Source organism: Chiroxiphia lanceolata, chromosome 3 (assembly GCF_009829145.1).
Source record: "Chiroxiphia lanceolata isolate bChiLan1 chromosome 3, bChiLan1.pri, whole genome shotgun sequence".
Classification (NCBI taxonomy): domain Eukaryota; kingdom Metazoa; phylum Chordata; class Aves; order Passeriformes; family Pipridae; genus Chiroxiphia; species Chiroxiphia lanceolata.
The window spans coordinates 69,818,387-69,844,106 of record NC_045639.1 but is presented as its reverse complement, the minus strand read 5'-3'; the positions used below and the strand labels follow the sequence as shown (position 1 = coordinate 69,844,106).

The following is a 25,720-nucleotide window of genomic DNA, read 5'->3' as shown; positions in this document are numbered from 1 at the left end:
AAAACAGAGACAACTTTGAAGCTGCATCAGACTGCTCATCATAACCAAGGGAGCCTTTCTGGGGGGCGGTCTAACAAAAAAATTGTTTCCCACCAGCTAATCGAAATGTCTACATTAAAACATGCATCTGGCCCCCTCCTCTTTCCTCTGCATATGTCTTAAGAAGTCTTCATCTTTTCTAGAACCCCCATCAGGCAGTTCAACTCAAATCACTGCACGCTGCTGAGTGCAGCAGAAGCAAAGCTGACACACACAGAGCCATCTCTGTCCCCTTGTTATAACCCCATTGCTCCTTTGGCTGAACAGCTACACAGTTACATGTTTAACACTGGAAACACACATTTGAGATGACAGTGTCAGCCTAGAAGGCCAGTATCTAGAAAACACTCACTATGAAACCATTTCATGAAAGAGAAAGACAGACCTTTCTACCCCTGCCTTCATCACATACAGACATACATTCTATTCAAGTCATGAATTCAAGTTATGCCTTCAGTTACTCTCGTACATAACCACCCTTGCAATAATGAAATCGGTGGTCAGGTAGAGTATTCATTTCTCTGTTTTCACCTCATTTTTCATAGGTCAGGTGTTCTCTTGAGAGATAATTAAGCATATACTTCAACTGACATTAATTCTTTAAATTCACTCCCCTCAGTCCTATCTAGGCTCTCCCCAGAAACGGTCAGAACATCCATAAGAATGCTTTGCTTCAAAATTCATTTGAAACAATGGTTGCTTAGGCAATTGCTAGAAAAAATATTTAATTTATAAACTCAAGGTATTTGATCATTGTTGTAACAGGAAAAGACTATTCATCAACTCTGTTCCCTGGTTAACCAATTGATAATATAGTTGCAGTTATGCCATTGGAAAATTGACTGTAAACACAAGGGAAATATGAAATAAGAGTAATCACAAGAGGAGAATATAATTCTGGGCTACATGAAAGTTCAGAAATGAAACAGTCTTCCTTTCACACACCATTTCAGGTTTCTTACGGTTGACAGGGTATTAAGTTACTGCAAGACAAAAATGAAGATTCCAGACAACTCTGGATGCTGGGCATTGCTTCTATTAAAACAATCTTCTCAATGTACCAGTGTACCAATGGTTTCACCCCAATCAATGACAATGCAATTCAAGTGAAAAAGAAAAGAATGAAAAACCCTCACATTAAGAGAATGCCAAAACATTTGACACAAATTAAATTTTATGTTGCTATGCAACATTATCCAAAGCATTCTGCTGGTGCTAGTGCTGCAATAGCATACTTGAACTTAAAATGTTACGTACAACCTTGAGAAGGACAAAGGAGGGGGAAGTCAGAAACAAAGAGGAAAATATGAACATAAATTATCAGTGAAAAATACAGTGTCATAAAGCAAACATTCAAATAATATGCTGAATTCACATTGTCCCTGGGATTTTCAACACATTACAACACACACTCCAGCAAAATTCCCATGAAGTTACTCAGCAACCATTCAGTGCCTTGTCTTTGGACCTTGTCTGGGCAATTTGGGAGCACCAAGCACAGCAGGGGACAAGACAGATTGTTCAATCTCTGCTACCCCATTTCCGAACAGTGAGATGTGAAGGCCCACCACGTATGGGAACAGAAGAACGACTCGCCTCAGAAACAATCTGGAAGAACGTTCTGGTTTTTAATGTATTACGAACAGAAAAGAGGGATAAAGCAGCCAAACTCTTCCTTTGTTGGGACTTCAAGAGGCATCCTGAATACCCCAAGACACTGCAGTCAAGCCAAGTCTTTGCATCTCTGCCATCAAGTTCTTATTATATATTCTTCATGCATAATCCTTACTCAGAATATTCAACCCAAAGGCAAATAAACTGAGAAGATATTTGCACATGTAAAACATTACAAACACTACTATTTTCTTCACCTTTCTAAAGGCAAAAGCTGAGAGACAGTAAGTCTGACAACACTAACATAAGAAAGACTATGACTGTATTAAGCTTAGGACTAGAATTTAAGAGGAGTGGGAAATGAGATGATGAGATTCTCACCTGTTCCTTGCATTACTTCGCATTGATTTGTTTCTGTTACAGCAGCATGAAAATTAGATCCCATAAGCGGTAATTCTTTCAGTTGCAGCACTGAATTCCACCACTGCCAAATCCTGGTATTTGTTTTATACACTATTCTAACGACTCCTCTTGGTTTAGTAGGGTTAGTAAGGAGGATGAAGCCTCTCTACAGTCAAACAACAAATGACTGAAAGCGAGACTGCTGACACCTTCATAAAACATTTTCTTAATTGCCTTTCACAAGTATCTTTGGCAGTAAAACTCCAATACCTCCATTCCCCCGAGAGTCTGGTAGAGTCAAATAATTAACAAAGCTTTTCTGACTGCAATAAATAATATAGTACCGAATTAATAGATATAAATGTAACCCATTTTCATTACAAACCAGATTCTGCCTGGATAACTTAGATTGACTGACTTAGGTTGAAATATTAAAAGTCTTTTAATGGAAATTTCAAAGGAGGAAAAGAATAGGGTAGCACAATTACCTGAAGTGGCTGCTTCCATGTTGAGTGGGTCTTAATGAGTCTCTTTTTGTATGATCTCTTTTTTCCCATGGACATGGGAATACAGCTGAAGGGACTCAGAACAATGGAATACATTTCTTTTGTTATTATTTTTGAGTATAAACTTTTGACAAGATTTAGAAAGCCAAATACATTAGAGGATTTTAACAATCAAAGGCTTATGTCTAATAATATTTCATATACTTTAATTAGCTCTTGTCAGTTTATTACATACATGATTTTGTAGCATCAAGCTACATTTTTTTATCCACTTTTCATATATGCTGTTTTTCTATGCCCATCATCTCAAGGAAAAAAAGGTGAGATCCCACCTCTTCTCCCTACCTTCCTTCATGTTGAGTCTAAACACTAACTGACCCTTACCTACATGAGCAATTTCAATGCCTATTATACTACAGCATCAACTTCTCCTTTATGTGAAAATAATCTAGATCAGTGATTTACAATGTAACCTCAATCCTTATATATAGTCTTTCTTGGAGCATCATCTTAAAGCAAGCACTATTTGCAGGGCTAAGTTACGTGTCCCTTTTTCATCACGGTTTGTCCAGCAGATCAGTTTTCAGAAAGAAATTCTATCACCCTAATACAACTCTTAATGCCTATGGCAACAAAATTGGGATTTAACAGTCCTCTGGATCATAAGGTCTCACATTCATCATCCAGTTACCATGCTCTAGACAACTTACTAATGTATCACTTGAGGCAGCACAACCCCTGCAGCTTGCAGTGAAAAAAAATCAACAATGGACTGCAAAGCAAGCAGATGGACAAAGTACCACTGCTCAGCTGACACACACAGTATACAGAAACTCCATTTTATTTTCACTGTTATTCAGATGAAAAATTGTTTCATCTGTTAACCAGAGTTTGTAGGAGACCAGAATCCCCACATCATCTCAAGAGCTGTCCTGCATCACACAGCCCACATCTCCACAACCGTACCCCTTAAAGCATGGCCCCCAGGTAGTTGAAGTGCTCATCTCCCTGCACCAACAGCCTGCTCTTGTTCTCAGGGTGCTCTGTCACGGCTGGGACTGCAACAATTCCTTTGGATGAAAAGGCACTGGTGAGATTTTATGAGTCGGTGAACCTCACAGGAGACACAGAAAAACAGTTTTGGAAATATTGCTATGAAAGTATTCAGTATTAGACTTCAGTATTACAAAGTTAGCAAAGTACCAATACAATGATCCTCTTAAGTCTTTTTAGGTTCTTTTCACGTAGAAGAAAAAGAAAGAGGTAGCAAAGGCTATGTTTACATACAGATCCATAAGGTACAATACTTCTACTTGCTTTCTGAAGCCTGAGTTTTATTCATCACCTGCCATTACTCCCACACACAAATGAGATTAGGAGATATTAAGTAGGACACCTGCATGTGTTTACATTCATTGTGACTTGATAATGTTTCTTAATACAAAGTATCTTTAACGTATGCACACTGTAAAATTTAGAAGAATACTGCATTCCCTTTTTGCTCATTTTATCATTAAATGCTATGAAAAGGAGCTTAACGTTCAGCTGGCATTCAAATTTTTATGGTATTCCTTCTGTAGTATAAGCTCCAATCTTTACTGCACTATAAGTCCAGTCTAACAATAAAGGTCTAGATAGTCTAGATCTGCCTGAAGAATTGAAGACCCAACACATAAATTGACACTCATTCAGAATTATCAGCATCTCAAAACCATTTGAAACATTCTCATCACAATTATTCATATAAATTAAAGATCACAAGTGCTTAAGTAGATTTTCCACCAATTTAAAATAATTTTCTAACAGGCCAGGCAGGAGCAAGCATAAACCATTCCAATACAGAATGTACTTTCTATAATTACCATAAACAACTGAAAGGCGTATCTGGAATACTGCTATCCAAACATGAGTGAACACTGCCTACACAACAACCCAATTCAAGTATTTTATTGTTTGTTTATGCAACTTTTCTTGTACACAAAGGGCACAATGGGTAAAGTACTGAACAAAAGGCTCCTGCTTTGAAAAGCTTAAGTCTGAGAAAGGTCAGTACAGCAACAAGGCACAGGAGCAGACACAAAGCAGTGCATGTTGTGTAAGGAAGAAACAACAACGGCATAGATAGGGCTCGGGGTTTGGTGTAAGGGAGGGAGACAACCTGAAGAACAGTAACCAGAGAGGGTCTTTCAAGCAAAGACTGGCCCATAAAACATTGGAGCTGGCAGGAGCAAGGGTCAGAGAGGAAGGAAAGCTTCTCCAGCCACAGGCATAGCTGGTGGAGGCTATGAAAGGTATATATGAGCAACAGGGAAAAAAATGCCTCGGAATACAGAGACTGAAAACCTGAACTCACCTGAAGAAAAGAAAAATTATTTAAAGTTAACATACAATATGCCGATTCAAAAATTATGGAAACCACAAGACTCTTGAATCTATTAAGACTCTCAAGCATTTATCCCAGTTACTTAGTTGCTGTATGCATAGTCCAAGAGAGCGAAGTTTTCTTGCCTTGGAAAAATATTTTCCTTTATCAGATACCACATTATTTACACAGCTTGACAAATATTTATATTGTTAAAAAAGATTATTGATAATCAAACAGTTTTACTTTAAAGGATGACATTTGAAATTTGTGTTTTAATATTAACAGTCACAGCCTAAGCCAAGCTGGATGCAAAGGCTGCAAGTAGCTATGTACTCTGCCATCTTGGGCACAAGTATTGTTTCCAACTCATAACTGCTTCTGCTCTTTTCAGGTTTTCACTCAGAAAAACATCACTTGCTTATCCAGAAAAATTTTTCTTTTTGCAGAATACTTGCAGCTGTTAAGTTTCAAACCAGCACCTCCACATTTAAAAATAAAGATTCTGCAGATACCAAGGCAAGGCATGCTGGACACAAGTAAGGAAGGTTCCTAACTCCACACCACTATCACTTTAGAGCTAGTAACACTGCTTCTTCCTTTCAATCTGTGAATCTCTTACTAGCAATGAGATTGTGTTTGAGGGCAAAAAAAACCACAAGAGTTCAGGTATCCTATTCTTGAACTTAAAAACCCCAGCCACAAATAGGTCACATGGCAGTTCTGCACTAGGGAAATGCTAGGACCCCTCATACGCTTTCTTGAATAAGCAAAAGCAGTAGGCTTCCTACTTCTCAACAGCATAAACGAATGAGATTCCACTTAAAAATAGTTTATATACACATCCATTAAACAGTTATGTTACATTCTTGGTATTTTCCGTGAGCACTTTCACATGCAGAGTAACACGTTTGGAGCAGCCTTAGATATTCATGCAGCTAGATGAACAAATTAGTTGGGCTAAATAAAAGTGTGAGCTAAATGAAAGCACCTCCATCAACATGCCATGGGTACTGCCATGGGCACACTCTTATTGTGTGATATCTTGCAGTAAGCACTAAGCAACTTGGTCCTTTCCATGACAGCATGAAGGTATCTTTTATTTACCACAGGATACTGCTGGTAAAAGTGTGCCAACAGGCAGGTAGAGGAGCTAAAGGGCTTTGAGTTCACATTCCCCATCTCAGCCACAACAACATCTCCATCAAGAAAATGTGCTCATACTCTGACCTGCAAGTCTCAGATGAAGAGGTTCCTCAGGTTAGAGACTACACTGATAACTGGTAAATGATAACTGAGTTGCAACAGATCAGTGGACAAATCTCTCTCTATTAATAATGAGTTTATCTATCTGAAGTAATTTCTTACTGTATTTACAAAGTCAACACAAGATTGAGGTGATGATGCTTTGTCAAACCCATGATTAATCCATTAAGGATTCCATAATATTTATAGCAGCTTTCCAGCCCTCAGTTTTAAAATAACTCAGGTAATACAAAGAAGAGTGTTTAAATTGAACATATTTGATACAGTGACTTTAAGTGTTCATGGAAATTACTACAGTTTATTAAAAGCTGCACAGTATCTAAAACAAAATGCTAATATTCTGTCCTGAAACTGTCTTGATTTGTGAATGTAAATAGAATTAAAAAATATGTAAGAAGCAATGAAGGCAATCAGGTCAGAATAAGTTACAAAAGAAGCAAGTAATTTCTTCATTTCCTTTCTTCAGAAGTGTACAAGAACTTTTTTTGGAAAAATAAGTACATTAGATATTTATTTAGTGTAGCATACTGCTACAACGTGGTGTTTCAGATTCTTGAAGTTTGTTTCTGTAGTATATTGCCAGAATCTTCATATTTATTTTACTACGTAATAAAAATGCATGAAAAGACAATTATGTTGAGACGCTTTCATGAACAAATACATTAGGTATTAGTACTACTTGTCCTCATTAATGTAAACCAAAAAGCAGTTCTTGGCAGGATATTAATAGGTGGTGCTTAAATATTTTAGGTAGCCAGCTTAAGACAAGGTGTGGGAGTCTGTTAACTGCTTTTGAAGATTAGGCTCTTCCCAAATTACACACACGGCACAAAACAAAGAAATCATTAAGTCACCTTAGAACAATTTAACCTAACACATTAACATTTACTTAAAACCTTGTTCATGTCTCTGGAATTAGTTGCAACACTTTTTATAATAGCTCTATAGTAAGCATCAAGACCCTTCTTAGACACTGAAGTTGCTGTACTGTATCTAATACCATGTGAAAGAGCAAACTGAGTTGACTGGTACGCCTACAGACAGTTTTCAGCACCAACTACTAATAGTTTTTTCAATCAATTGTCAATCAAGGCCGATTCTGAACGGAAGTCTGTGGTTGAAGATTTTCAACCTTCATGCAAGCTAGTTAATTATGACATGAGATCAGGTTGACACGTCCAAAAATTCTGTAATCAGTAATATATATACTTTCAACACTATAAATAACACAAATATTTCCAGAAAGTTTCATTTCTTGTGGTTGCTTTTTTAAAAGTGTACTGACAAAAAGTTATTTGCTGTTAAAAAAAAAAAAAAAAAGCCTGCCAGACCCAAAATGGATAAGCCCCCTTTTTGTATTTTGTAAAGGATTTTCCCATTAATTTCCAAATACTTTAGAAGAATTACATATAAACTAAGACATAGCAGAACTATAGATTGTAGCAACTTAAACACACATGACCACGATCACAATATTCATTCTTAAAGCTACTAATGGAAGTCAGAAGCTAAAAAGCACAGAGAGAGAAGATTAGGTACATATAATTGAGTGGGGAAACAGAGAAAAGCTGTTTGGGGAGACAAAAGCCTGAAGAAAGTCGGTCTCAACATCTTTTCTGAAGCAGAACCACCACAGTAGGAAGTGGTACTGAATTCAGAACCTAGAGACCTTTAAGTTTTAATGAGTCTGTGGAATTTTTATCTGAGTATGGTACTTTTAATGAGAAACTAAAGAAAGGAGGGTCACTCCACCTGGAATGTGTGAGCTTTTCCCACATAGGGGTCAAAGTATGAAACACAGGCTTCTACGTGCACAATCCACAGAGCTCAAAGTTGTGAAGGCCAAAGGGGAGAGCAATAATTAAGATTGTGGATATGGAATACTGGAGTATTTCAGGAAAGTCAAAGCTGAGTCAAGGTTATATGAGTAATGTTAAAGAAGTGGCAAAAGGCAGATCAACAGATATGGGAACGTGGGCAGAGGAGCAGGAAGTTGGAAGCAAATGAAAGATTTGTGTCAAGAAAGAAAACAGAAGAAGAGTTGTGAAGAAGGCTCTACGTGCCGAAAACAAAATCTTAAGTAGTTCAGAGCTAATTATAATATTTTTCCATTCAACAATTATGCCCTGTTAAAAAATGAAAAACAACCTGCATAGACATGCAATGCTGTAAGATACTGTCAGTTCCTGAGAAACATTCGGTGATTCATGTAAAAAACACGAGCATGTTAAAGAATGGCAGGTCAAGCTGCCCTAATTTTTTTATTTTTTTAAATTAAACAACTTCAAACACATAGTACACTTTCAAAGTAAGATACAATTGTCCTTGCTACAGCAAATTTGCCCCAACTTACTAAGAAAAATATCTAAGTTTTCAATGCTCAAGGTTTAGGATTTACCTCACTCTTGATGTTGCCAATAAGTCCTTGGACATTCTTACAAAACTGAAGTACTTAAAATGCAAACAAACTCCCTGCAGAAATTTTTATTTTCTTTTTTCAGACTGCATAAAGAGGCTAGGCACTCGATCCCTGTTCCTCAAAGCCAGATTAAGACTTTTGAAAAATTTATGTAACAAAATGCTCTTGAGAAAACCCCTAGCTTTCAGAACTTAGCATCAGAGCACTTTATACTTGCTGTTACTCTGTCCCATGTTTTGTATATGCTATGCTTATCAGCTGAAATTCTTCTCTAGAGTTGCAACACTGATTTTGAAAATAGTCATGCTACAAACTTAGGACCAGGATTAAAATCTAGGGAAGCTTTATTAGAGGCGATAATAGTTTTATTACAGATTTTTATGGCTGCAACATCCCTACAATTAAAAATCCCAAACCTCTCAACTCATTTGACAAATTGAATCTGAAGTTAATAGGATGGAAAGAGACACACATCTCACACACCCAGTACTGAATAAAATTTTCTGTAAGACTGAAGTGCTTCTTGCATACTGAAAACTAAACTAGACATGCACTGTAAAGGGACTGTACCCAAAAGGCTGAATTGTTCTACAAGCTCAACATATGGGTACCAGTCATAAAAAACCAATACCGTACTGTCATTATTATATTGCATTTTAGTTACCCGCATTTTAATGAAATCATTTTGAGAAATAATGTAAAGCGCTTGGAAATGAACACAGTACCTGTCCAGTTTTAGTGATGTTATGTTAGGCAATTTTATCTCATGCTCATTAAGAAGTGAGTTATCAAAGGACTATGCATTTTCTGCAGGATAAAAACACGCAGGTGAGCAGTTACTACAGAGCAACTAATGCAGAGTAAATCCACACCCTAGACTGCCTTGCTGTAACTTGTTCATGTAGCCACATCCTCTGCATTAGTTTAAAGTTTTCAACTAAATTAAATTAAAACTATCTGAATACTGAAAAAGGATTCCAAATCATATGCACCAAGAAAAACAGCTGTACAGTTTAAAATGTTCCTTCCTCTAGCAGTCCACACTGTCTCTCGGCCGGAGATAATCATGCAGACACCAGATGGGCAGATGAGCTCCTCTGCCATGGCCCTCCAGTCCACTTTTAGCACCTTGACAGGAATAAATATACCTTTGTCAAAGGCAAAACTAAGAACTGGGACAGTCAGCAGAGAAGCACACTTACAGCACTGACTGCGTGGTACCCAGCATCACCTCCAGTGCAGTAGAGGGCTGAGACAGCACCACCTTGCATTGGCACAGCTTGAATTGAGCACAGACCACTTTCAGAATAGCCACATAGGTACTTTTCAGATCATTCAGAATAGCCACAAAAAAAAGTTTAGCACAATTTAGTTAATGTATTTCAACACTTAACGCAGACCTTCTCAAGTGTTCCCATGTACACCTCTCGGGAGAGTGAGAAAAATTAGCTTCTGGTACTTTTCCAATGAAGCAAAAAGAAAAGTCATTGAGTGAGCAGAACTGCGGGGATCAGCACTTGAGTGAAGTACAGGTTATAAAGGAATAGTACTATATATCCCTATGGACAGGAAAGAATTAAGAATCAAAACTTTCACATAGCAGGAGAGGAAAAAAAAAATCTTGAAATGAGATAAACAAATCAAGCTGTTTTCTAGTTTAGCATTTTTTCAAACTCAACAAACTACTTGCAATATACACTCAAGTATATTTATGGCACATAAAAAAATTACTTTTTAGTCCCCATAAGGCTTACTGTTACCGCAAGCTCTTCCCATCCCACTACAGAAGCTGGGACCAAAGAACAGCAGCTCCTCACCACAGCAAAGAGACATGCACAGAGAAATAAGCTTTGAAGTAAACTCTGCATCCTAGTAAAAAGCAGCAGACAGCATGTGTATTTGCTGACAGTAAAATTAGTAAGAAGCTACTGAAAAATTATTATATTATCCAGCTATAACCAGAATTTCAAGCAAACACATTTTCCAAAACCTAAATGGATCTGTAATTCTCTTTGGTTTAGCTATCAGAGTTCAGATTAATATTTACTTGATAAACAATCACTCTTAGGGTTGAGACTGGAATTCACACCCTGAATGTCAAGAAACAAAATAAACTTTAACATCCCATTTAAAAGACTTCATTTCAGCTGGGCTGGCAAATATCTAAACATAACTCACAGTTCTACAGCCACAAAAATAACTTTCATAGCATTAGAAGTCAGTATCAGCTCATTAAAATGTAGCATACTGGAGTTTGCACTTATTTCGTAATTCTAACATTCATCATCCACAAGTGTTACATCAAAAGTAACTACATGAAAAGCAAATCAAAGTAAAAATGTACAAGCGTGTTTTATGTATTAAAGAAGAATGTAGAACAGAAGACACATTTGTGAAAAACTGTCTGGCAACAATTGCAGTATAAGACAAAATGGTTTGAGTAGCTGAAATCCCCCGTTCCAAGGAGAATTTCAGGAATGCAAAATACTGCCTACAGAATTATTTTCTTTGACAAAATTTATATTTGAGAACACCAGCTACATAGAACATCATAATGCTAAATTTTGGGATTTGGGCTCAATGTTTAAACCAGCAGAACAAGTAGGCATGAACTCCTAGCAGTACGTGACTTTATTTTTATTCTTTCTTTTTTTTTTTTTTTTTTTTTTTTTGGTAAGGTAAAACTCTTCAACTAAAAAAAGCCCCCAAAAACCCAAAACACCTGAATTGGTTATATAGAAATAAACTGACAGAATAAAACCCAAAACCAACCACAACCTATGTTCAAAGATTATTATACCAGTAGGAATCAAAGCAACACAGATGGAAGGCTAGCTTCCAGGTGGGAGGGAGGAGTTGCTTGAAAATGCAAAACCATAATTCCAGTATAAAAACATTTTTCATATGCCAACATTTTTAAATAGAATAAAATGATTTTCACATAGTTTTCTACTACTTTACATAGTAGCACAGAAAGGTTACTGAACTGCTGGGGAAGTGCTACTACAAGCCTCTCAAAGGAAACCGATGGTGAGTTGTGCACTAACATCACTGAGGCACTGAACGAAGTGGAATGGGGGTCTGTCAGAACACCTGTCATATATTCACATGGGCTTTAGCTACCAGAGGGCAGGAAAACAACAGAGAAGTTAAAATCCTGGTAGTATAGAAGTTTGGTATACAGAAAACTGTATGTGTTTAACACTGACTTGCACTATGACTTGTCTTGAAATCTTTGCTTCTTCACTGTTAAGATACATGAAAGAATACTATAAATGCTTTTACCAGTGGTCCAGATACCCTGAGGGATTGTTCCTGTATTTATTAAAATATCCTGACATTTTAATTCTGAGCTGGTTTTATGTGAAATTCAGAAAAAAAGACTATCACAATCCTCCCTAAAGATGAATCTGAAGACATAGTGCCCAGTTTCTGAGAGGATCACTTTATATAGTCGGTCACTTCACAGACTAGGTAAAGTATTTCCTTCATTTCCTTTAATTGACATAGCGGTGGTACTTAGTCCTACAGTGATTTCTGAAACATTAGCCAGAAGCCAGAAGGGATGGAGGCTGGAAAAGACAAGGAGGCCCTGAGATAAGCCATCTGTGACACACCAGCTGATCAGTCATTTTCTGCAGCAGTTAGTTTCTTTGACAAAGTTCACACACAACAAAATGAGGAATAAACTAACGTCCTTTGCTAGTCACTGCAGCTTCCTGGATCACTGACCAAAGATGCTTAATTTAAGTGCAAGACAATCTGCAACGTTACTGTAACTGCTTAGTGGATCAGCAATAACTACAGCAAGTTTCCAAATGAAGAGAAATGCACAAGAGAAAGCACAAGATGGCAAACAGCATGGAGAACAAATGCGGGATTTTCATTTTTTCTTGATTATATGTAGTTACATTAGTTGTCTTCACTGATTCTAACACACTTCTCTTAAGGTTCATTAATTTCTATTACTATAGAAAGAGGTGCCAACCTCTGTAGCCTTATACAGAAGGGGTAATGAGTCCAAACAGAAATAATCCCATAGATGCAGTTACAGTCAATTCCATTATCCTAAAGGTACTTTCTCCAACAGAAAAAAAAGGTAGTAAGACTTTTACAAAAGAAAAACTTCTAAAAGCAGCTTCTAAATTTTGCATTTTTATTTAGAAGGCAAAACTCAGTTTGCTCACTCCAAATGGTCAGCTGCACCAGTAGGCTAAGCACATCATGTATTTACTAGAAACCCCCTTTGGCAGATAGTATCTGAACTGGGAATACTAAAAAAGATTACATTTTCCTTCTGTTTATTCTATATCAGGGAAAAAAACACATAAATTCTAGAATTATATTAATACTTTTGCTTCCTTGTTGCCTTTTTTCCACCTCAGGAAAAGAGATAAGAAGTCCACAGGCCATATGTCATCTGTTGACTTTAGCAGCAAAACGCAGCCAAAAGAACATTAAATCAGTCCCTTTGTTTCTTCTGACTCATCTGAATTTATATCCAGTCAGGGTTTTATGAGCATAAGCTTGTTTCAGAACCTGAGGTAAAGTATTTTTCTTCAACTGTAATTATTTTTATTAGTAAAAATTAATCTACAAACATCTTAATACTCTTGCCACAAACCAAAAGGTATGCATTACTCAGTCATGGAAAAATTGCTGTTTCCATGTACACAACAGAAGTATTAGTTTGTACATCTTCACAGATCTTTTTAAATCATCTGAAGATTAGTTTTTACAAATGAAGGACAAAAACAAAGTTCTGAGTAATGAGAAATCCACCATTTTTTCATAGGTGCCCCGAAATATATGCTTAACACCTAAAAAAAAAAAAAGAGAAGGAGAAAAGCACCTGCTGATAAAACTCAGTTTGTTTTTCAGCACGTAAAATTTCTGGTTCACTTACCTATATACAAGCACATATCCATACAGACACATGTATAAGCACCCATAAACTATTGTTCCTCAGCAGTAAATAAAAAAGCTTATCCTCTCTCTAACCAATACAATAGAGGAAAAATGTGTTAACTTTTCAGTTAGTAAATTCAAATCACTCTCTGAAGTCATCAAAGGAGTCTAATCTCTTGAAATACGTAGGATTAGCTTGTATTTCCTTTCTTTTGGGAAATCTGCAAGCTGAGTATGATCATTCATATGGTTCTCTGACATTGTGGAAAGTCCCCTCCACCCCAAAGAAATCATGTAGACAGAATAATAAACAATTAAGAGGCCTGAACCCATACACAGATAGGGAAGAATGAGAGTCAGGAGTGCACGGCCATACATATTCATGCACCCTTCTCGTGCATGCACACACATGATGACATAGAATAGTGGGGATTACAACTACAGTGTTTTTTAAAAGTTTAAAGAAACTGGTAGACAGGTTGACTCGATATTTATTTATAGGAGGCATGTGCACCCTCAAACGGACACAACAGGGCCAAGAAGCTTTTCAAGCCAGTGCAAAATTACTGGCAGAAGGCAGGACCCAACAGTTCTGCATTCCTACACAGGGGCTGCTTGTCAAGAGAGGGATGCATGAACCTACATCTAAATTTACTTTTGATATCAGCACATAAAAATGCTTCTTTAGAACTGCTAGTAAAAGGGGAGTTTCCCACACTCGTCATTCATATTTTATTTTTCAAACCCACAGTTCACTTACTTAACAAAATGCAAGTGGGATATTTAAAAACCACTTCAGTTCTGCTACTTTTTAGGTAACTTCTCTTATCATTTATTGGAAAATTTTCTTGGGAGGGTACAGGAAGGAAGAGGGGGGAGTAGCTAAATACTATAAACTAGTAATAATAAGCACCCATTTCTCAAAGGCTTTGAAAAGAAAACATGAAAGCAGAAGCAAAAAGTCAGTATTCACTTAAAATTTTAAATTTTCTGGTGCCTTCATGCCACATGCAATTGATTTTTATTTTTAGTTTTTGTTAATACTTCCAGCTCATTAGAAGAATATCAAACAACAAAAATAAGTTATCTACATAAACCACATACATTATACTGCTTTCACAGCACATAAAGCAGTAAGCTAAAATTAGACCCATAAATAGCTAGCAGATTGGGAAACAGAGGCAAAGACAAGTTAAGTGAGTTGTGTAATGTGGCAGCAAAATTCCAGAGCAGAGTCCAGGTATAGGTTCATGGTAAGAGGCTGCAGATTTACATACTGGCTAGAGAAGGATTACTATGAGAAAGGGATTGGTTTTTTTAGTTAATCCCTAAACTAAAAGTCAATTAAATCAACTAAAAACCTAAAAATTAGAGCTTTATTTAATTTAATATAATTTAATTATATTATATGTATCTATAATATTATATATATTATATATATAATAATATATATATCATGTTGCTATTCCACACAAACACTGTGATGGATCATTTAAAATATTCTGAGTAAGATAAAAATATTTTAAAAAAACTCCCACAAATTGTCAGTTAGAGGATGAAAAAATAATTAGTTCAATCATTTCTGAATAGGCTGTGCTTTTGAGGGAGACAGAAGTTGCAGGTGCCCACAGAAAGTCATCTGTCTGACCCCCGCAGTTTGGTCTTTCCCTTTCCGCTTGACTTCTGACAGGAGGCTCCAGATGGCTGCAGTTTCCAGAAAACCCTGAAAAACAACAACCACTACATACTGTTCCCCAAGAACAAAACTCAATTACGAGATTCACTCTGTTGTTGCACTTATCAGCTTCAAAATTCTAAAAGGTTTGCTGTCTTTTTAAGTGACATAAACCATCCCTGAGTTTTCACTACAACCAGTTTTCTTCACTGAATATCACCATAAGAGCTGTCCTGCAGTATATAAGGACCCTGCACCCAGAATTTTCTTCAGGATTTATTCACTTGCGTGCAGAAGTCTGCCATATCACCACCAATTCCCTCCCAAAACAGAAATAGGAAAAGTACCCTTTCCTTGCCACTGCTGTTCGTGCTTTTTATACTAACATTGTAGACTACAAACTGAAGGAGCTGTGCTTTTGCTGTACACTAAGCTTCCTAATTTGCAAAATGACACACAGCCAATTACAACATTCTAAAGCTGTAGAGGGTCACTACAAGAGAAACTGAGAAATTTTTAGTCAACAAGTACTTAAATTTATAATAAAAACACTTTAGGAACTTGGCTCATTTTACAGACTTAGTTTATATGATCATCGCAACAAACAAGTTTTCAGTTTCAGAATGCTGAAAGTGGCCATTTAACATAATCCCAGGGAAAAGGGGAGGAAACGAAAACAAATATGCATTTCTCTCGTGAGTTTGATTTCCAACATTCATTTTTCAACCCGTAGTTTTAATAATACAAAGCAATATTCTAAAGAAACGCTCAAGGACGTAAATGGAATCTTAAATTAATTCCTCAGTATGGATTCTGTGCACTTCAAACATCTCATAGATAATACCTCCCCTTCAGGAAAATACATCCTATTACAAACAGAAATTGCTTTCATAAGGTTCTAAAGGATATGGTCTCTGTCTGGTTTTGTCCTTAAGCAAATAACACCATCTACAGAGAGGTTATTAGCACAATAAAGTGCCCCAGTCCTTCCTGTTGCTAACATGAACAGACACTTCAAACAGTATATGGACAATCTCCATTTTTTGACACCCCTGCAAAGTAAGACCTTTGCTGAACGTTCCTGTAGAATCTAAATATTTCATTTCTGAGGGAGAAGGACAAAGATATTAGAGCACCCTGAAATACTGTACTCCAAGTGCTGCATCCTCTAAGTTGCTATTGACTCAAGACATGGAGCACAGTACTAGATCTCGTTCAAGTGGGCAGTCCACAGTGTATATAGAGCATTTATAAAAACCCAAAAGCTTAGTACTCAAAGGTTTTTTCTCCAATATCCATCTGTACTAATCTCTTGTTCATAAGAAAATGCCCCAGCAGTTAGCAGAGCCAGTAAATCCTCCCTCCTCTCGTGCATGGCTTTCAGGAATGCTGCTATGTTGAAAAGGCAAAATTGTCATTGCCCAATGACATGCAATCCAACAACAAAATACCACTCAAAATGGGCTGACAGGAGAACAAGTGTATGGATTTTCATAGACTTAGGTCAACTCCAAGGTGTACAGGCTGACACAACGCTATTTAAAGAAATCAGACATCTAGTGCTTCTGTTCCATATTTTATACTTGTTTGAATCTTGCCTTAACAGCTGAATGTTTTTTTAACTGAACAAAACTAACAGCTTAGAAAAAAAAACAACTTTAAAAGTCACTTAGCACCTTTCAGCTACTCTCAGGGTAAGGAAGCCAGAAACAAAATAACCTAAATCTTACAAAACATTGAAAGATACACTACACTAAATTATTTTCAAACTTCTAGAAGTATGAGTGTGAGCATATTCAGTGTTTGCCTCAATATGGGCACTTTCCTAAATTTGGACTTGTTTTGGCATAGTTCAAGTTGATGTAAGTCTTGTATCACAGGAGAGTCAAGGCAAACATAAAAATTATACTGATTTTATCTTTTAGGAACACTTGCACTTTCTCCAAAGAACCAAAAAAGTGTATTTTAACAAAAAAATAAAATGATCTAACGGCAGATGATGCTAGAACAGCCTGTAGAGCTTTCTGCCACCACCTCCAGCCTCATGCTCCCTCTGCGTCAACTCCTGTTCCCAGTGAGGTCCCTCAGGGAGCTAAACCTGCAGAAAACAAGCTCTGCAGGTGAAAAGTGGATATTTTCTGTGTGTTTAACTCCATGAATGAGCTCACCATGAGTCAGGTGAGTATCACCTGCCAGACCAATACCATGGGTGGCAATGCCTAGCAGCAGTGAAGAGGGGAACGAGACTGTCTCCTTGTGGTAACAACTATCCATTAGCTCAGGCCAAGGACAGGACATGTATTGCAAGTCTGCAAATTCACATTGTTCACCACTTCTATTACCCTGTCACGCTTTTGCTGGCTACTGCTGATATTAAAAATAACTAAAAATACCATCGTAATTTTAAGGTTTTCAAATAACACATTTGGTGTTCCAGTTTCCTTAAAAAAATCTTTTATTTAAGACACTAGTAAATTAAGATTTAAACAATGTTCTTCATATACCTGTCTAAGTGCATACTCTTGCAAATACCTAATCTGACATGTTTCTGTTTTTTCATAACATTTGTTAAATAAATTATAGAGGTCATTTCCATGGCTAAGAAGAATTTGACTAATATTATGATAAATATTCTTGGAGAATCTAATATTTTTTTGAAGCAATGAAAAAAGCGTAACATGACTTTTATGGATGTCACTATCTTTGGTCTACATCCAAATACATGTTAAAAATAGTAAGAACAGAGCTATATTAAACCAAGAAAGTACAAGGTGTTTTGATGCAAAATTTGGTTTACATAAAATGGAAAAATATTTTTCCAGTAGATGTAAATTAAAACAGCTAAGAGAAAACCACCAAAAAAACTGCTCCCCATCTTAAGAAGACATTGAGGAGCTGGTAATCATGTATTACGCAAGGAACTGATTCCAGTGAAACCATGCCTGAGGTACCGTGCTTAGTAGCAAAAATCACAAGTATGAGCATATGAATAAAAATTACAGATATAAAAGACTTTTCATTCACTGAGGATTTAAACTGGTTAGTAAATTATTATATTAACCTTGAAGTTCAAGTGCCAACAGGACACATCCAGAATAACATCAGGCTTTTTCTTACCATATTCAAGATACAACTATTTGAAGTACCTGAATTCTTCAGGAATCCACAACAAATTTTAAAAAGGCAAAGGATTCTGAATACACTTTTTAATCACCAGTGTATAAAAGCAATTTACAAAATGGCTTCATTTGTCTTACTGAGGTATCCCGGAATCCATCTGCTTAAATTTACCTGCAGATCAAGACCACATTAAGATTTCACAAACTTCTGTTCTTCTCCCTTCTCAGTTATGCCAACATCTGTCAAGCGCTATCATTCCAGAGCCATGAAAAACAGTGGTTTTTGTAACAGCAACAATCATCTCCCAAAATTCCAAAAGGAAAGCCAGAGACATTAGACATCAGCTTTGCTGCAACGTGTCAACCACAGATAAGAACTGTAAAGTAGCAGCACTAGTCACGCAACACACCTGGTGCTGCAGGCTGGAAATAGCAACACCAGCAAGAAACTTCTTGAGGGTATTTGTTATTATTACCTTAATTACTTAGATCTTGTATTTCCTATCAAAATATCAAGTTCCTGCATGGCATTTGAGTGTATATATATTTAAAAGTTCCATGAATGCATATTTCTCTCAAACATAGTTGGATATAGACTTTTCAGGTGTTTCTTCTCAAGCTGTAGCTAATTACATCTGAGCACTCTGCCAAAGCAACAGCTGTCTCCTTAGGAAAGTAGTAATTGTATCATGAAAATCAGGATTGTACATGCTTCCTGTTTTTCGTCGTGGCTACTATTCCAAAGGTGAGCCCTCTCCATCTCCCCAGTATACCAACATTTGGAATTTAACAGAAAAACTGACAATAAACACCAAAGAACAAACTGAAAAAACGATCCATACCAAAATCTGAAACCCGTTCTGGCCGCTGTTGTTAAGTATTACAACAAAAAATAGATAAAATTTAGTTCAGAAGATGTCCGTGACTTCTATTCCAAGCCTGCCTTAGTTTATTCATGTCTTTCAAAAAAAAATTGCTCTACATCCAAAAATTAATCCAAGCTCCTATTTACTATTAAAGACTCAAGACTAATCTATGTCTCACAAAACTTAATTAGTGATTGTAAGTTTCTGGACATGCAGCCCTATTTTGACATACTGGGGCAACTACGGAAAAGAACCAAATAAAAGCTGTGGCTTTACACCCAGATTACACTACATTTCCTACCATACCTACTAGTGATGTTTGGTGTATTAACCATCACATTTGTTTGTCTCATGCCAAATACTCTAATTACAATGCAAGTGGCAGCATACTCACATTAGTATTCTTTTCGTGACCTGTGGTAGCACTTCACTTAAGCATGAGGAGCGATGGAAAACTTTAAAGGGAAAAGGGTAACTAAGACAAGGCAACCGGCCGCCCTTGTAATCTGCAGTCAACTTAAAGAGCCACTTCAGGTCATGAGAAATTTCAAGATGATAACTCTCTTATAGTTCTCTTCCCACGGTCAGAAAAAACACCACATGGAAAAGAAATACTCCATGAAAAAACTATTCTTTCACTAGCTTTTATGGTAACTTGCACGTAAGCCAAAAAACGTACAAGGGTATCAATCACTTTCCTACTTAAATGCCTTTTCAAAGTCATGCACAAACTTATAAGAATGTTCAACCAACATATATCAGCTGTCTCACGTACTGTTTTTGGATATCGATATCTGCAATCCTTTTACCGGATCTAGTATCATTGTCTGAGCTCAGATGACTCAGATAAAAACAATGTGAAAACATAGTTTGTTTTCATGTTTAAAGTCTCAATTGGTCTCCTGCAACAATAACAGGAAGAGCTGTACGGATCGATATGCAAGATTACTAATAGGGACTTTTCTTGTCCTACCCAACAACACACACGTGGAACTTTCCTAACCAGGTAACACATGCCACACTTACCAGATCCCTGTGAAGCACCCAGTTTGCATGGAGGTAATGGATTCCATCGAGGATCTGGTAGAGTAGGGATTTAACCATAGATCTTGGCAATTGCATGGGCTTTTTATTTGCTTTTGAGGCACGGTGAAACTTGATAATATGCTAGAAATAAAACAAGTAAAAACATGAACTAAGTTAGATAGGTAAAGATGTGGGTGGTTGTGTTTTCCTTTGGTTTATTTGGTTTGTTTTAACCACTAACATTAATGGAATGAAATACAAAGTTTGTTGAATTTTGCAGTTAGAAGTAATAGCGATGTATTCACAATTTTCTTAAATTGTTTTTATTCCCGGAGTTGCTTTAAAAAACAGCTGTCAAGCTTTTGTTAGTGCCTAAATACTGGTTACTTACCTTCAGTAAAGAGTCTTAGACATTCTCCTCCCTCCCTCCTCCCCATTTGGCATCTCTTATCCTCAGAAGTAAGAGCAGAAAAGCTTTCAAACCAGCAGTATCCACCAGAAGGAGGACCACATTCTATGCTTTCACACTTTCCCTCCTTGTCTTCAAAAACACTGAGGATGTGTTGCATATTTGCAACTCCTCTAGTGTTGCCCACTAAATCAGAATCCCAATAGACAGAGATTAAACAAATATTTTAAAAAATATTTAAGGGGGGGAGGGGGTAACTCCAAAAACCCCACATCATAACATTAGGGTAAGATCACGTTCAAACATCTAAAAGTGGTTATCTTCTTGCTTCTAAGTGTTGGCTGCATACTTCATTGATGATGACAACAAGCTGGTGGCTCTTAGATTACAGAAGTCAGTCAGCCCACTAGAGGACAAATACCACTTGAAAACATGGAATGCAAGAAAGGACCCCAGCATTAGTCAGTTGAAAGAATGAAAAATACAACTGAAAGACTGCTGAGAGATCATGAAATATTAATAAACTAATTAATATTTATTGTAAGATCACTGAGGAGATGACAGGTTAGGTTTGGTTTTGCTACACTGTACAAGAAATAAATTGGAGTGAGGCCATTCTGCCTTTTCAATCCTCAGACAAGATGGGGCTACGCAAGGCACAAATCCAATCTGAATATATTGTCATTCAACAAACAACTAAATACATTCAATCAGATGGGGGAAAAAATAAAATCTTCTTTTTGAAGACAATTCAAAGAAGCATCTCAAATAACACAATAGTTTTCAATTATGTGCCTTTTGAAAGACGGAAATAATAAAGGCAGTTTGCATTTTTACTGAAAAGGATTCAAAATGCTCATCTGTGGAGTGACAAGACTACTAATTACCCAATTCTTTAAACAGGATTTGTCTAGTTCAAGATCATCCCCCTCCCCCGATTAAAGAGTTAGCCAATGGCTGTGCTTTCATTAGACCTCTGCTCCCTCCTCCACCACCCCCACTCCCATCAAGTTTGTCACTACTGTTCCCAATGAAAACGGAAACAAGTTGATGTTTCCTTACGGTAAATGCTACCCCCAGCTGTCACCAGTACTTCAGCCATTGTCAAATTGGACTTAGCACAGGTATAGACAATATTGTTTAAAGAGAAATAAAAAAAAGCAGAAAAACACAAGTAAATAAAAAAAGCCTGTTTATTCCCTATCAACAGTGTTCCCACAGAGCCTTCCACTACTACATGTACAACAGCAATGGCTGTGTATTAAAAACCAGTATAAATCTAAAGGATTATCAGTTTTTAATATCCACATGACGATGAGTAAACAAGACAAGCTCTTAGTACCTGATACTTCAGTTGTGCAATCACTCTGAAAACTGTAAATGGAATGCCTTAAAGAATCACTTCCTTAGAAAAAATTTTTATTGTCATGTTACAAGAAGATTCTCTCTCATAGCTTCAACTGGGAGTCCCTACCTGCCAGTACCATACAACGCGCACTGAATAATGACCTTCTCGTGTAATAACAATATGATTTATAATGCAGTAATGATACCATAAACTCACAAATTAATATATTCATTAATATATGGTATGAAAAATACAGCAGTACTAACAGGCAAAGGTCATACACACAGACCCATAAATCCAGTCCTGCCCTTTTTCAAGGCGCGTGTAATCGATAAAAGGGATTTCTATACCCATTCAAAAACTGACTACCACCCATACAAAACATTATTCCTTATTATAAAGGCACCAAGAAAATGAAACTGAAAAAGGGTCTCATGGGACACAATGGGACATAATTAACTACAGATATGTTGAGGAAGAACAACACATCTGGCTCTGCCTCTGGCTCTACCTCAGCCACTCCAGTACCTCCAGAGGTCAGGCATGTGACAACATCAGGCTGGTGCCCTCTGATTTCTAGCCCTGCCCTCCCATGTGGCTCCCAGAAAGAAAGGCTAAGGAAACAAGCTCCTTTCTTGAAAGGGTTTTTGAATTGTAGAAGTGAATTAAAACCGATAGTTTTGCTTGAAGCAAGCAGTATCACTAGATAAAATCCAATTTCCTGCAAAAGCAAATAAAAACCATTGTTGTCAACTTACTCTACCGAAGTCTACATCCATCAAATCGCAAACATCACAGTTTAGAGAACTGAACAAAAAGTAAACTAAAAACCTAATGCAGGGCCAAATACTACAGGGAACTGAAAAGCTGAATTTGCCCCATGGCATTGGAATGAATCCACAGTGTTTGTGACCAAATACTACTCTAAAGAGTTTTCTAAGAAAAGCAGTTCATCCAATTTCTTGTAAGCAACTAGCCATATGAAGAAAGACCAACACACGTAACCAAAACTAACCAGTAATTTTAATGGCAATGTTCATCTAAGAAACAGAAAGGCAAATAGGTGCTAGCAAGCCTAAACTTTCTCTTATTTCTTTATATTTTCAGAAATGCATCTATATGGCCCTACCACTGTTGTGGGAAATTATTCCTCAAATTAATTAATTAAAGAAATAAATAAGAGCAGAAATAAATGAATAGTCACAACAATTGGACAAAAGCTTTGTAATCAAGCAGATCAGGTGTACAGTAAGCTCCAAAGCAAAGGATGCCATAGCAGTACAACAATGCTAAAGGAGTTTTTTAACTTGAACAGTTTGCTGACTTCAGGTATGGCAGGGAGATGTGGTCCTGCCATCTCAAAACATTTAAGATTTAACAGTCTAAATCTAAGACTTCAGGTGCAGAAACACGTGCGGGTACCAGCACAAACCAGAATGTTCTTTATACGTAAGTGCACCGTGCAAGTGGATGAGGCACTCTTTCCTAGTTTCACTTCCTGAAGAGTCCCAAGTGCAGCCTCAAGTACAGCATGTAGCAGCCAGAATTTTAGACCTAATAAAGACGTGGAATAATCCACACAAATTATAGGAATTGTAACCATTTCCCATTCCCCAGATGACTGCCTTAAACACTAAAACTACACTCCTCTCATTCAATAAATCTTTTTGAAGAATAGCACAGCATCAAGACTGTCCTGGAGTATAAATCTGAACCCTGACAGGTATGAAGGACATCCTGGCTCTCTCTCCAGGAATCAGGAGGTGCACTTGGACACTGCAGCTACTAAGCTTTAGGTATGCACAAATTCTGTGCTGAATCCTACCACTAATGGATAACTGCTAAGAACAAAACACGGGGATTTCCACAATCCAGGCAAGTCAGAGGCATGTTTGTAACAAGATGACAAGCCTTCTGCATCCTCCATGTCTTTTTTTCACTGGAACTCCCCAAAGATAACTTAACTCATAAATTCTGATAGACCACCTGGCCAAAAAAGCCGGAAAACACCCAGACTCATTCAGCAAAACTAGTCAGAAAAGCCTTAATTGTCAGTACGCACTATGTCAGTCACATGCTACAGAACAGAAACCCATCCACAACATTATCCAGCCATAAATCCATTTTAATTAGTTCATTAGAAAACTATGGATTCAAGCTCTCCTTCTGATATATCTAAAATGCTTCAAAATGAAAGAAAAATGCATGTCATATGAGGTAAATGAAATTGCAAGCAATATTCAAATCTATTCAGCAGGAGTAGCCAAGTCACTTTCCCTTTCTGTGCATCCATATTTTCAGATTCCTAAATCTTAAAAACATGCTGACACTGACTGGATTCCAAATCCTCTGAGCCAATTCAGTATTCACTTTTGAAAATAAACATAATGTCAAAAATTTCTAATGCTTTTATATATTTTATTTTACATTTAAATAAGGCATCGACTTTGTGGCAGTGTTTTTAAGTCTGCATTCTAAATTCAATTAATACTTCACTGACCAACATTAAGGTACACATTCATTAGCAGTCTGGAAAAGCAAGGAAGCTATAATCTGCTGTTTGCAATCTCTGGGACTATTGTTTTTACTTCCTAACTGCTTATTCCCAATTTTCAACTTGAAAAAATGTAATAAAATTGCGAGGAAAACTGGATGAACCAGTAAGTATTTCAGTAAGACCATTTTAGCTCTTGCAAAGGCAAGACCATATAAACGATAAAAAATGAAGTGAAATGCAACTAAGCATTAGGAAATAAAATACGGTGGTGATCAATGAAACAAGATTAAATCCAGTAGTTCATCTACCCTCTATGTTACCTAGTGTATTGAAACTGGTTTGAAAATTGGTTAGTGAAGAACTATGTGTATTTTCTAAATCCTTTACCACAACCAAAGCAAACATAATGCATAACACCATAGAGCAAATTCAAATCCCTAGTATTTAAATGAGCATTTGAAAAGATCCTAATTTTAGTCTGCTTCCAGGTCAGTCAGTCTCATGCAAACAAACTCTGTGTTTGTGTCATCCAATTCCAAGAACTGCTGTTCAGTATGACAGAGGTTAAAACAAACAAATAAGTCAGATATGGAAACTTTTCACAGAAGCAAGAAGCCAGCTAACAGAGGGACCTTATGCATGCCGAACTAAATGGAGTTAGTGCAAGCTCCCACCTCAACAGACATGAGATAATCCATAGAACTCAAGACACAAGCCCCTAGAAAACCTGACTACTTGAGTTCTGCTGCTTAAGGCCATACTCATTGCAAAATTACATACATCTCCATCAAACTGAAATGCAATCATGCCAAATTCAGTTGCCTCTCCCGGTTGAAGCAAACTGTGTGCTCCCACACTTCCACAAAAACCCTGCTGCATTCTATTCAATCCCTAATCCAGTCTTTGAGAATAAAACAGAATTATGTCAACCTGCCAGTAAAAAGTAAAGTTACATTTTAATATTAAAGCGATGGAAGCTTGGATACATACTAAATAAGTACCAAGGCCAAGAGGAAGATTCATATTATATTTGGCTTCCAGTCTCATTTTAAACAAAAAATTACTTCCATCTTCTCTCTTCAGCAATCAATACCCGAACAAAGGCAACATGTTGTTGCATATTAATGTAAAGTATTTTAAAAGGTTATGGAAGAACAAATCAAAATCTTAAGGTGGTATCAAAACTAACCGTACAGTGCTTCCACAATTTTCAAACAGAGAAAGCAAAGACGGAACCAATGAACATGAGTAACATTTGCTGTTC

The 25,720-nt window shown here is 36.9% G+C and overlaps 1 protein-coding gene across 2 annotated transcripts in view; it reads right to left on the bottom strand.

Annotated features, from left to right (window-relative positions):
- Window positions 1–25,720, bottom strand: part of CDK19 (cyclin dependent kinase 19) — a 118,815-nt gene that overhangs the window by 43,028 nt on the left and 50,067 nt on the right. For both annotated transcript variants that reach the window (XM_032682370.1, XM_032682369.1), the window contains exon 4: window positions 20,203–20,343. In XM_032682370.1, the coding sequence (XP_032538261.1) occupies window positions 20,203–20,343 (141 nt within the window). The remainder of the gene's footprint in view (window positions 1–20,202; window positions 20,344–25,720) is intronic.